At 41.5% G+C, this 14,830-nt stretch overlaps 1 protein-coding gene across 1 annotated transcript in view; it reads left to right on the top strand.

Moving 5' to 3' along the window:
- Positions 1-14,830, top strand: part of gys2 (glycogen synthase 2) — a 28,086-nt gene that overhangs the window by 984 nt on the left and 12,272 nt on the right. Inside the window, exons 2-5 of the mRNA XM_028044473.1 lie at positions 2,656-2,837; positions 4,221-4,412; positions 4,534-4,719; positions 13,256-13,400. Coding sequence (XP_027900274.1) covers positions 2,656-2,837; positions 4,221-4,412; positions 4,534-4,719; positions 13,256-13,400 — 705 coding nt within the window. The remainder of the gene's footprint in view (positions 1-2,655; positions 2,838-4,220; positions 4,413-4,533; positions 4,720-13,255; positions 13,401-14,830) is intronic.

Here is a 14,830-nt window from a genome sequence, read left to right as displayed (position 1 = left end):
AAGTTCAGCCACACTGCTGACCCACAGTCATTCCACCTAAAATGGTCAAATGGTTTTTTCTTTTAGGTCTTTTCACATCAACCAGCTATAGCCACAGATGAGAACAGGGAATAATACTATTTGGTGGTGTTAAATTACAAAAAAAAAAACCCTGACCACTTGTTTAATGCAAGGGGACACATTGGATTTTTTTTATATTATTGTTTTCACAGAGGTTTTCCATTCCCTTGCAATGACGATATATTTACTAGTCAGTTCATGTGGGCCCTCGAATACTGACAGTTTTTGTGCTACTATATAAGGTTTAAAGCATGCAAGTTAATTTCTCATTTGTGAGATATATACAAATTTACTTCTTTTTCTTTAGGATACAAACCCACTGTTGGTTTGTGATCCAAAATCAGACAAAGTCCAGCCATTATAGAGCTCTAAATTTTTTCTTTATCAGTTCTTTGCACATTACACTACCATTTTCAAACTGACAAACATTCCAAACACGAGGGAGCCACACCTGATTCAAACCACCTGGCTTTTAAAGCATGGCCAGGACTAATTAAGGGGCGGAGACAACAATTACATTTCCAGGTAAACGAAAGAACAAACATTTGTGCTAAACAATATTCCTAAACAAATATTTACAGAATTACAACTAACAATTTAACAAAAACAAGCTGGGACCAAACAAAAAATAAAACAAACATCTCTCCTCCTTCTCAAACAATGGACCTTTCCAGTAAGGTACATTGGAAACACCAGGTCCTAGGCAACACTGCTCATGGGCGCGCCTCCATGGCAACACATGACCTCAAAGGAAAGAGAGGATGATCAAAACAAAATATTAAATAAAGCAACAATACAGGAAGCACAAAAAACAACAACACCTGTTGAGGGGGGTAAATCCCTCACACCCACCATAAACTTAGGTGCAAGAATGATGGAGATCAAACATGAGCTTTCTATTCCTGCTCGAAAACAAAAACATGACAGAAGCTCTCTGTAAGAAAGGAACAAAGGAACATAGAAAGGAAAAAGACATCCGAACTATTTGGACTATTCTGAGTTATTTTAACGGTGATACTGCCATCTGCTGACAGATTTGTTTGTGGAGTCTTTTTTCATGTTGATAAGTATGACTGGTTAATAAAGGACCTGTTTTCATGTACTGACTTTATGTCTCATGGGACTTTAGTCATCCAGTCTAATGTCCCATGTCCTGCTATTAGTTATTTATCCACTGAGTTATGACACAAACAAACACGAACACCCAGTGAATAGATTTTCAGTTATGTTTACATGCTCAATGTCAAACATGGAATACACATTTGAGCGTGCAGAATGTGTATTCATGGCTTTTAGAACTAATCACATGCCATAACCTCTGGTATGGGGATAACTGTGGGAGATGGTGGGATCATTGGGGGGAAGACAGGCACAGGAATTCCCTTGGTGTGTCATAATGTGATGGGTTCCTGGCAGATGGTCTATGACTGAAATTTTTCAGGCAGCGAGGACTGAGCTTGGCCCTGGTGGGGATTATTATTATTTTATTATATATATAAAAATAATAATAATAATAGCCCCCACCAGGGGCCCTGGTGGGAATCACACTCTGTTGACCTCCCTGGAGCTGTCTGACTTGGAGGCATGGAGCAATGCCCTCCTCCTCTTGGTCTTTCTTGCCTCATTTCCACTGAGCCAGACAGAAATGCAGATTGATGCAGTTGGGCACCCTATTTAGTCTATTTCTTTTGTGAAAGCAGCTCATACAAGCAAACTACCACATTAATCCTGGGCCCTCTTCAAAGGTATGCTATATTTGGGATGGTGCTTCTGACCTCACATAGCACAATCCATTTACTGGGGGACAGAAAACCGTCACTGCTTGCAACAAACACAAGACATGTTAGTCTACAGGACATCCCATTTGTCATCCCATTAGTATGACACCATGTTAGACGTTAGACGCTAAAAATTTAACTGGTGATGGGCCTCTAATGGCCCTGAATAGCATATTGAGCCATAACAACCAGAGCCATACTACTTAGTGGAAGAGATACGTCTAAGTCCTAACTGCTGTGGATTGCAAAGGGCTGCCCAGATAACGGGGGTTCTTTCTCAATTTTATTCATCCAAAAGAAATGTAAAACAATTACCATTTGCTCCTTTAATGAAGTGCTTGCTTCAAAGTGGTGATATGATTGTGGTATGCAACAGTTCAGGGTTCAGACTGTTTTTTTTCTCTATTATACAAACTGATGAAGGCTGGACTTCATTAGTTATCACATATTGGTATTTCATTTGAGTAATTTCAGCTCAGAAATAAGACAGGAAAATATGTTCTCCTTTTCAACACAAGCAAAGGGATGCTTGAGAATGTTTCTTATGTGTCACAGTTTACCATTAGTTTACAGTGTCTCAAATTTAAGATTTCATAAGAAATATTTATAGTTATTATTTGAGACTTGGAATTATTGATTTTTTCTTCATTCTAAATAGTTAGCAGTAGAAAAAGTACTTTTTCAGTGTCTAACTTTTGTTGGGTTGAGGTTCTATAAATGGCTGATGTAGTTATACTCACATGAAAACAATGTGTAGCAATATACAACATATTTTCATTTATTTATGTAATTTATTTTGCACTTTATGAATTTTCAGTTGGAGGAATTTACACTGTTATCCAGTCTAAAGCTAAGGTCACAGTGGATGAATGGGGAGAGAACCATTACATGATGGGACCATACTTTGAACACAACTTCAAGACACAAGTGGAAGGCTGTGTACCACCCAACCCACTGATCCAGAAGGCAATGGATGCTCTTATCAACAATGGATGCCAGGTGTGTGGGTGTGTGTGTGTGTATGTATGTATGTGTGTGTTTTCAGTTCTGGTCATAAGCTTATATATATTTGTCATATCATAAGATGTTCAATAATACAGCAGAGACCCAATATTTGGATACAAAGAAGAAAAGTAAACAATCTTTTTTCTCATTAAGTCTGACCAAACCTTTCCTGTTGTAGATAAGTTACGATTATCAAAAGCGTTAATATTTATTTAATGAATGCTAGAATGATGATAGAGAATTTTTACATCTTTCTTTACATTTCCATAGTGAGTGGTAGAATTCTCTTTTAAGCTGAAAGAAAATGGTCAAATGTTTTGAGTATTTTTCAGCAAGTTTCTGTGGTCTCTCATAGCACTTTTGGTCTCATTATATTTCAAGGTCTCAGTATTATATCATATCTAAACTAAGAGCCTTTTTGCCTGGAATGACCAGAAGGAAAGGTATTAACACTGGATATTCTCACTGACAGTCAAAGCTGCAGGCCACCATATATTTGGGTGTGTTCTGGTAAAGACGCCGCTTCAAGATTCAATGTTCATCATTGTTAAACATAATGGCGCCAATTATGAGAAGCTGTTTGTGTGTTGTATGAAGAAACATGTTAACTACAACTTTTGGGGAAAATTGTCACTATGTTGTGACATGTAGTATGAAACAGATAATCTGTGAAAAAAATCAAGCTCCTCTGCCTTCCCTCAGTGCTTCCAGTACTAACTAGAAACACCACTGACTTTTATCTTCTATGGTGTCTACACACTTATTAACCGGTCCTTATTACCGGTTAGAAGAGTTTATACCATTTACTCTGAACATACTGTTCCCAAGGCATGCAGTCTCTTAAAAGGTTCTTGAAAAAAATTTGATTTTCAACTCCACAACCAACAGTTTTGTGTTAATAATAGTCTGATGAATAGTCTAACATTTTAAAGAGTTCTTTTAGTCCAAATAAGTTAGAGGAAGTCAGGGGAAATTCCTTCTATGTGATAAATTGACAATTCCAAACCTCTGTTGGGAACACAAATACAAGGACTGAGGCTCTGAAACAAGGATTTCCATCTCCAGTCCTACAGACCTGCTGCTATGGCAGTTTTAGATGTGTCTCTGCTCCAACACAGCTGACCAATCATCTAAAACATTTCCCCGTCTTAATTCATTATAAACATAAGACATAAAAACTTTAGTATGGTATTTTAAAATGGTTATATTATATACTATGGTTATTTGTATTTAACAATATTTAACACTTTGTGGATTAATAAAGTATATTCTATTCTATTCTTCCTATATAGGATAAGACAAATTGACAATAAATAAACAGTTTTGAAAACATTTAAGCTTGGTTAAGTACTTTCTGAACTCTGTCTGCTGCTTCAGGTTCATTTTGGTCGCTGGCTGATTGAGGGCAGCCCTTATGTTATCCTGTTTGACATTGGCTCAGCAGCCTGGAACCTGGACCGATGGAAGGGGGACCTGTGGGAGACCTGCCACATTGGTCTTCCGTATCACGACCGAGAGGCTAATGACTCTCTCATTCTGGGCTCCTTGATTGCCTGGTTCTTTAAAGAGGTGTGGCTTTACCAGTGAAGTCTAGCAGTTTTAAAATTCAACCTGTTCCTCCCCGACAAATGTGTGCTTTCACAATTTGTGAACTTCTAACATCTATCTGTTTTTTGTTTGGTTTTTTTAGCTAACAGACCACCTTGGAGACAAACCCAATGTCATCAGTCACTTCCATGAGTGGCAGGCAGGTCCTGGGCTTATTCTCTCTCGCTCCCGTAACATTCCTATGGCAACAGTTTTTACTACTCATGCCACACTGCTTGGAAGATATCTTTGTGCTGGGAATGTTGACTTTTACAACAACTTGGATAAGGTAGGAGACCAGTGGGTTGTGCTTGGGGCAAAGATAAGATCAAAACCAATCAGCAGCAGCAAAGATAAAGGCATACATGACAGTACAAATGATCTATCCTCTTTTTCTGTGGCTTGACATTTGATAAGGGCTGTCCTAGTCACTGCACATAAAGACCATATTTTGTTGTCCTCTGTTAAAGTAGTGGGTCTGCGCACAAGAACCCGGTACCTCTCTTTGGCTGATGTCTTATGCAGCTGACCTGGGCTCCTCAGAATCAACTTCAAAACTGCAACCTCTGATGGTTTTGGAATGAAGGCCCAAGCCTTAAGCCAGACTTAAACATTTACCTGAATTACTCATTCCTGCCTTGGCATAGTCGTACTTCCTGAGCCTGGTTTGGCCTTCATGAAACAGATGAAGCCAAGATGAACTGATGGCGCTATGTCAAGCTTGGAATTATGTTTTATCTTTTGTAGCAGTAAAAAATAAATCCAGTTGGGAGCAGAGGCGCTGCCAGGAATCTTGGGCCCCATGACAAAAAATTTAATTGTGTCCCCCTATGACAGCGTACCTGCTGTCATAGTTTCTTGAGTCTATGTGACCCATAAAAAGCGTCACAATTTTGGGGCGTGCCGTGGTGGCGTAGTGGTTAGCGTAACCCATATTTGGAGGCCTTCAGTCCTCGACGCGGCCGTCGCGGGTTCGACTCCCGGACCCGACGATATTTGCCGCATGTCTTCCCCCCTCTCCTTCCCCGTTTCCTGTCAGCCTACTGTCGTATAAGGGACACTGGAGCCCACAAAAAGACCCCCTGGAGGAGTAAAAAAAAAAAGCATCACAATTTTAAAGGCTTGTGCCTGCCTTGCTTTCTTTGGTCCAATACTGATACTAGGACAGTATTTACTGTTAGTTAATTTAAATGCAACAGTCCACATACTGTATGTAAATAGGTTGCTTAATTTTTGTTTTTGGGGCCTTCCATGCAAAGCAATGGCAGGAACCTATTACTATTCTCCCAATTCTTTATTTTTCATCTGTAACCGTTAATGCGGCTCATACCGCTGCGTGCATACCTACAAATGAGGTATCAAAACGTGCAGAAAATTCACGCCATTGGAGCTATTACTTTTGGTGGGATTTGGGCTTAACGAGGCGACATAATTCGCAAAAAACTACGAAAAAAAACCCATTATAAGTCAATGGGAAAAATCCTAAAAATACCCTATTTTTGAGGATTTTCTGTGTCGTCACAAATTCACGTAGAAATGCCATTCAAATTTCATTTTGTAGATACGTCTGTGATGTCTTCGAAAGTGAAGACTGCTTGTCGATACCAATTACGGTTTGTCCACAATTTGTCTCTAAGCGACCCAAAGTTTTTCATTCTTCCTAAAATTAGAGTGACAGTCAGGGCCATTAGATCTCCGCTAGAGTGAGAAATGAAGAGAATTTTTCACCCCAAAATAAGTTTGAAATCGCCATCACACCCACAAATATCGCACGATTGGTATCAAAATCGGTCCTGACATTGATACGCATGTCTGCTCCGGTAAAATGTTTTCGAAATTTATCTAGACCGTACGGTTTTCTGTCATGGTGCTTCAGAGCAAAGTCATGCGACAGGATTTTCTGAGGCTGTCTCAGGCTCTCTCCCATGTATTTGACTACAATTCCAGATCTGGGCCCATAATTTCTTTCTCTCATTGCTGTTATTGCTGTGAGTGAGGTACAGATATGAATCTCGGGACTATCGCAGAAGACACATAGGCCTCTCATACGCTTCAAACGGTTTTCGAATATGTATTACGGTTCCCGAACGGGAAGGATTTGTTCCCAATGCTTTTTTTCAGTAAAACTGGCTGGCTCAAACAGAGTCTGCCCCAGCATGTATGACTCACAGCTCACACTTTGCTGAGACAATTATTTACCATAGCAACGGAACTCAAGAGGCTATTGGCTGCTGATTAGGACTACAAATAAGCATCACTGTAGTTCTATCTATGGTGGAAGAATCAGTTGAAACAGAGGTTGACTGAACTGGCCTTTAGAACTACTTGCTGCTATGGGCTGTATATAACTGATTTTATCCAATGACTGTTATACATGGGATTAGGTTGGCCCTTTGAAATGAAGCTTAACAAAAATTTCAAAATAAAAGCCTTGAATATTTTTACATCATGTAATTGCTCTTTTTGGCTTTATTTGACTTTTTCATCCAAAGCACTGTTACACATGGTATTAGTTTGGCCCTTTGAAATGAAGCATACTGAAAATTTCAAATTAAAAGCCTTGACAATTTTTACATCAGGTATTTGCTCTTTTGGGCATTATGTGACTTTTTTATCCAAAGCACTGATACACATAGGATTAGATTGGCGCTTTGAAATGAAGCTTGACAAAACTTTCAAAATAAAAGCCTTTCATATTTTTACATCAACTACTTGTGTTTTGAGCATTATATAACTAATTTAACCCAATGACTATTACACATGGGATTAGTTTGGCACTTTGAAATTAAGTTTAACAAAAATTCCAAAATAAAAGCCTTGACAAATTTTAAATAATACTGAATGGTGCACGTCCACCTTACTTAACGTTCCTGTGATTCTCCACATGCTATTGATTACGTTGCAGCGTCCTTTAGCATTGATGCTAATTTCTAGCGTGACAACGCCGGGCCCAAACCGACGGGCAAGCTTTGGCAGGCCCCGGTTAAATTTCTTCAGGAATTTTCTAGTTTATTATTATTAGCTTTGGATTACTGAAAGGTCTCTCCCACCAACAACAGCCATAGGCAGCGTGCAAAATATACATAAAGCAATCGAGACTTCTCAAAAAACAATGCTATGTAGTTGCATTTTGTTCAAGCCACAGTATATAACTTTAATTAATAAAATATGTTTTTTCCACATTTGGTAAGGCTGTCACCATGTGACGGTTTGCTATGAGACAGATAAATTGTGTAAAGATCAATCTCCTCCACCTCCTTCCTGAACTACTATTGCTGGCTAAAGTAATGCGCCATTCTGACCAAAAACAACCAATCAGAATCATAAGGGGGGTCCTTAGTGTTGACAATCATCCTCATTCATGCTTTATTAAGATAAATATGGCGGCGCGTGTAGACGCTGCGGCTCGGAGCTCCCGTGTTTTCACACACTACTGGAAGCCGTGACAACTTACAGCAGATTAGAACTGTGGGACATAGGAACACAGTTTGGACTTCACACACCCACCAAGCTGGACTTTATTCCTCCAGAGCTGCTACGAACACCAGGGACTATGATCATTCCCCCCATGTTGCCAAGGCGACGGAGGAGGCAGCGCAAACAAAAGAGGGGTAAGAGAGCCGGCGTGCGGGCTAGGCTACAAGCTAGCCCTCACAGACCGGCCCTCCCCAGCCTCTTCCTCGCCAATGCCAGGTCCCTCGTCAACAAAATCGACGAGATGCGACTCCGGATTACTTCTCGCCGGATGGACAGCTGTGTGACTGTTGTCACAGAGACCTGGCTGGAGGACAACATCCCGGACGCAGCGGTGGAGATAACGGGGCGCGCTCTGTTCCGGGCGGATCGGACTGCAGCTTCGGGTAAGGGCAGAGGCGGAGGTTTGGCATTGTATGTACACAATGCCTGGTGTACAGCCACACACTCTGTCGGAACATTCTGCTCTCCTGACTTGGAATATCTGGCGGTGAAATGCAGACCCTTCAAGTTGGTGAGAGAACTCTCGTCCATTGTGATCGTGGCCGTCTACATACCACCGAGGGCTAATGCTAAGTTAGCATTAGAGGAGCTGTACTGTCTGATCAGCGTGCAGATGAACTCCAACCCGGAGGCGGCCGTGATTGTGGCGGGGGACTTTAATCACGTGGAACTGAAGGCTGTGTTTCCCAAATTCCACAAATCCATAAACTTTCCCACCAGAGACAATAACATTTTGGACCAGGTCTACTGCAATATCCCCGGAGCCTACAAGGCTGTAGCAGCTCCACATCTGGGCATGTCTGACCACATCTCAGTGGAGCTGATTCCTGTCTACAAGCCTCTGGCCTGCAGAACTAAGCCGACCACCAGAATAGTTCAGGTCTGGACTGAGGAGGCCTCCTCTGCACTTCAGGACTGCTTTGAGCATACAGACTGGAGTGTGTTCAGGGACGGCGCAGACTTGGAGGAATACTCATCGTCCGTTCTGTCCTATGTTCAGTTCTGCACCGACGCTGTCCTCCCTGTTAAGACCATAAAAGTGTTTCCAAACCAGAAACCATGGCTGGACAGCACAGTACGGGCCCTGCTGAAAGCCCGGGATGCTGCCTACAGGTCTGGAGACAGGTTGGCTTATAGCAGGGCCCGGTCGGAACTGAAAAAAGGTATTAAGCAGGCCAAGCTCCAGTACAAACAGCAGATTGAGGAACATTTCATCAACAACAACCCCCGAAGCATGTGGAGAGGCATAAGAACCATGACGGACTATAAACACAGCACTCAGCTGACCAGCCGCGACCCCACCCTGCCCGACACCTTAAACAGTTTCTTTGCCCGCTTTGACACGGCGGGCAGCAGAGAAGCTGTACATCTACCCCAACTGGAAGAGCAGCACCAGCCCCTCGTCCTACAGAAGCATCAGGTGATGGCCACCCTGAGGAGGATCAACATCCACAAAGCTACAGGACCGGACAAGGTGTCAGGCCAGACGCTGAAAACCTGCGCCGACCAGCTGGCAGGAGTGTTTCTGGACATTTTCAATCTGTCCCTGCAGCTCGCCATGGTTCCTGAGTGCCTCAAGTCTTCCACCATCATCCCTGTACCGAAGAAGAGGTCCATCACCAGCCTGAACGATTACCGGCCTGTCGCTCTGACCCCGGTGATCATGAAGTGCTTTGAGAGGATTCTTCTGAGGCACATCAGAGACTTCATCCCCGCAAACCTGGACAGCCTTCAGTTCGCCTACAGAGCGAACCGGTCAACAGAGGATGCTGTCTCCATCACTCTGCACACAGCCCTGACCCATCTGCAGCATCCCAACACCTACATCTGGATGCTATTTGTAGACTTCAGCTCAGCATTTAATACCGTCATCCCAGACAAGTTGGTGCTGAAGCTACTCGAGATGGGGCTGCCCGCTTCACTGTGCCACTGGATCAGAGACTTCCTCACCAACAGGCCTCAGGTGGTGAGAATAAGTGGCTCAACATCGTCCCCACTGGTCCTCAACACAGGCACGCCGCAGGGCTGTGTGCTCAGCCCAGCTCTCTTCACCCTGTTTACATACGACTGCGTGGCCATCCACCCCACCAACACAGTCGTGAAGTACGCGGACGACACAGCAGTAGTGGGTCTCATTTCAGACAACAACGAGACCCACTACAGAGAGGAGATTCTGCAGCTCACTCAGTGGTGTTCAGCCAACAACTTGGTGCTGAACACAGGGAAGACCAAGGAGGTCATTGTGGACTACAGAAGGTCCAGGAGGACGGATCACACTCCCCTTCTCATAGATGGAGAAGTGGTGGAACGTGTGGACAACATCAAGTTCCTGGGCCTCCACATCACGTCTGACCTCTCCTGGAACACAAACACCTCCCACCTGGTGAAGAAAGCACAACAAAGGCTCTTCTTCCTCAGGAAACTGAGACGGGCTGGACTTTCCTCACGGCTGCTTGTGAACTTTTACAGGGCGATGATCGAGAGCATCCTCTGCCTCAACATGACTGTGTGGTATGGCAGCTGCACAGCACTGGAGAGGGAACAACTGACACGGGTGGTGAGAACAGCACAAGGCATTGTGGGATGCCCCCTCCCAGACCTGGACTCCATTTACACAGACCGGGTCAAGAAGAGAGCTGGATCCATAGCCATGGATTCCAGCCACCCGGGCCACAGACTGTTTGTGCCGCTGCCATCAGGCAAGCGGTACAGGAATATACGGACTACAACAAATAGACTGAGAAACAGTTTCTTCCCCACAGCCGTCAGAGCCATTACTCCCTGCCGCCCCTCCCTCCCACACATATCATAACCTCGCAGTCACACATACATATCCCCCACCCCCACACAGCCATATTGTTCTGCACTTTGCACTGTCACATCATCTGTACTTTGCCATAATTGGACCTGCTGCTACTTCTTTGGATGGTTGAGTGCCTTTAGTTTAGTTAATTTAGTTGTATATATTGTTATTATTATTATTGTGTGTTTGCTTATTTATACTGTATATATTTGACCTTTTGCACGGGAGCTGCAATGGAAATTTTGTTGAATTCTGTTCAATGACAATAAATGCTATCTATTCTATTCTATGGTGATTAGAACTGCTATTAGAGCAGGTCTAATCACCATACCAGCATCTGTTGTTAAGTGTGATAAAAGGTACAGGGGCAAGTACAATATATGAATATGTTGGTAGATTTGTTCCTTCATTCATTAAATGAAATGGAGGCAAACGGTAGTCTGTAACTAAGCTAACTATGCCAAATGGTTGATAATCTCACACAGTCTACCCACCTCTTTTGGAGAAAAGCTGGGCTATAAATTGACACTCTTGTCTTTTTCCCTCTCAATCTCTATATTTTTGAAAACCTGACTTTATAATTTTTCTTAGCAGCATAGTAACAGCCACAGTCGTTCTTGTCTTCCACTGACTGCTGCTGAACACCGTCACCATCAAGCGCGCTAAGCAGGAACAAACCATTTCATGGAGATCCAGGGGGGTTCAGGGCAAATGTGAGCGTTTTGGTCTGGGAGTGGAAACATTTAATTTTACAGCTAAAAAATATTTTAAAAACATGATATGATTAATTTTATTAACAGGGCCCTCAATTTCTTTTCTATTTCTATAAACCTCCACCCCCGCCCACCCCAAATATATATATATATATATTTTGTGGGGTGCCTCCTGTCGGCCAGGGGCCCTTGGAATTGTCCTAACTTTTCCCCCCCTACATGACGCCCATGGTTGGGAGTAAAACTTGTACCATGCTGAACAGAAAGTGTAATCTTTTAGGGTAGTTTTAAATTCCCTACACACTGACAAATCCCAATCACATATTGAGCTAGAATTATTTGACAAATGCAAATTGGTGGCATTTGTCACCAATTTGACAATTTGTCACCAAACATCTTGTACCTCAACATCTTGCTTTGTACCTCAACGCAAGATGTTAAGGTACAACTTGCATTCACTTTTTAATTGGTTTCAGTTTGTATGAATAATTTACATTATTAATGGATCTGAAAAAAAAATTCCCATTTATGTAAAATCATTCTAACACTCCCCCACTCCCCAAAAGAGGAAAAACGGTCAATGTGAAACGGCAACCGTTTAAAACTTTTGATATTTATACCCTTAATGAGTAAGAGTAAGTAACTGTAGTTCATTGAATTGTTTGAATTGGTATGAATCTGAAACTTCCCCCCATGTTCATTGTTCTAAAAAATTTACACAGTTTGCTTGTAATTCAAGCAAACTGTGTTCCGACCCCCACCACAGCGCGGTTAACAACACGGGTAATTGGTAGCTGTCAGACTGATTGGCACATTCAAAGGTTTTGGTATTTTAAAATCATTTAGAGCATGATTAGTAACGTTGAACTGTATGAGGATGGCTTACTGTGATACTTGTAATTGGCCCCACTGCTCATACCCTAAAGGTCAGCCCAGAGCTGCAGATTGCTCACTGGCTGAATAGATAATTGACAGATGACCCCAGTCTACAGTTGCCTTTCCCATTCTATTGATAAAAACACAATAATACCTTATTCTCATAAGGTATTATTGTGTTTTTAAAGTTACCATAACTTTAAGACAGGCTTCTTGAACCAATAAGTAATGTATTACTATTATTATTACTTTTAGACATTACATATAAAATGTATTAAAATTACCAGAGGAATTGCAATACATGCTCCTTTCTCTAATTTTGCCTGATTTAGGGTAATCAAATAATTTCCTGGCTTGTTTTGTGAGTCATGTCTCCTGGTTCTTGTCACATCTGGTTCCCCTTTACCAAAACCATAAAGTCCAAACCTTTTATGGCCTGATGTAACCAACTGGGATTTTTCAGATAACTTTCCACCAACTGGCAATACATAATCAAGTCTATCAATAATAGATTGATTTCAATTTTAATCTAAATTTAACTCAAACTGAATTTAAATTGTACATGTTTATAAATTAATGAAATTGAAATTTCAGAAAAAATCTAAATGGTTGAATGAGAGTAACCAAGTAAAATGAACGAAGAGTCCAAGGGTTCTAGTATTTTAAGCATAAAGTATAAGAAAAAAAGAATAATGGAAAACATTATTCCATTATGTTGATTTTTAGATCTTCTTAAGAAACAGAGAAGCCAGAAAAACATCCAACAAAACAAAGGAATTTCCAAAGTAAGGTGTTGCTGTGACCCGTTTGAAAAAGAGGAGTGTGATGTTATAACTTGCTAGGCTTTAACATGCAAGATTCTGTACAGATGGAACCTGTCCTAACAACTATTCTACTGTCATTTCTCTTTGAATTTACAGCTTAAAATTGATTCTGATATTTTTGTGTGCTGGTAGTTCAATATTGACAAGGAGGCAGGAGAGAGGCAGATCTACCATCGGTACTGCCTGGAGCGAGCAGCGGTGCATTGCGCTCACGTCTTCACCACAGTGTCCCAGATCACAGCAGTGGAGGCCAAACACATGTTGCACAGGAAGCCAGGTGGACACCACCTACACCACAACAATGATTATTTCCATCTATACAACATGCAAATTGTATAAAATAGATATTAATACATGCAATTGCACATACAGAGAATTTATATGGATTGAATTAATGAATGGAGTCACATAATTTCAGCCCAATGACTAATGTCTACTGGCACAGTTCAGTGTTTCAGACCATTAAATACATTTGGATTTGGATAGTAAATACAAAATGTAGTTTTATTATCATTTATTTATTAAGGTTGAAATGACTATCAAAACCAAACTGGTTCTGTTTGAAAAAGTACAACTGTCCTTTTAAAATCATGAATCAACTGTAATTGATTCATTACAGTTCATTACTGCCTGAAATATTGAATCAAGAAATCAATTCAGTTTATTTAATTACACTAATTCACAACAAATGTCATGTGGAGGCACTTTACAAACAAACACATTTTATTTCGATCACAGATATACATGACTGTCCGCAGCAAAACCATGAGCAAGTCTCCTCAGGGGTGTTTCGAGATATTTACAGATTCTGAACGTGTGGATTATGAGCTTTCCAGTGATGTCAAACAAAACAGCATGCTCAGTTAATTATTCAAAGTAGTTTAAAACGTTTCTGTCTGAGGAAACCCAGCAGACTGGATTCAGTCTTGCAGCATTCACTCCTCCTGGTGAAACATGTAGCAACATCAAAGACTTTAGCACAATCCTTTACATGATTGAGCATGTATATAGCAACAGTTGGGAGGGAAAACTCTTATTTAATGGGAAGAAACCTCCAGCAGAACCAGAACTGGGCTCAGTTCATGCAACCATCTGACACAAAACAACTGGAGGTTTGAGAAGAGAGAGCAGAATGCACAAGAAGAAACTGATGAATTGATTGGAGGATGATTTCTGATGTTGATTAAGGTAAAAAGTTAAGAGCAGGACAGAGAGAACAGTTAGCTCATGGCAGCATCCTCCTCCTCCAGGAAGGTAGAGGTCCAGGAACCACAATGCCAGACCAGATGTAGCTCAATGGAGAGAAAAACAACTCACAGACTGAAACTGGGAGCTGGTTCCACAGCAGAGGAGCTTGAACTATTGATCTGCCTGCCATTCTACTATCAGGAATTCTAGGAACCAGCAGCAAGCCTGCAGTTAGAGAGAGAAGTGCTCTGTTAGGAACATATGGACCAATCAGATCTGATGTTTGATGGAGCTGATTGTTAAGGGATGTGAGAAGGAGAATCTGAAATTCTATTCTGGATTTCAAAGGAAATACAAAATAAGGAAATCCTTGAAACTTGTTTAATATGGACTTTAAATGATATATCCTGGTTCTTTATGATCACAGGTTGATTTAATGCCGTCCATGAATCAAGGCTGAAGTGTAAATGTTAGATAGATGAACAGAGGTGAACCTTCCTGGGAGTGGCTGACCTGCCA

This window comes from Xiphophorus couchianus, chromosome 17 (assembly GCF_001444195.1).
Source record: "Xiphophorus couchianus chromosome 17, X_couchianus-1.0, whole genome shotgun sequence".
NCBI lineage: Eukaryota > Metazoa > Chordata > Actinopteri > Cyprinodontiformes > Poeciliidae > Xiphophorus > Xiphophorus couchianus.
Note: the sequence above shows the minus strand (reverse complement) of the source record. Positions and strands in the feature narration are given on the sequence as shown.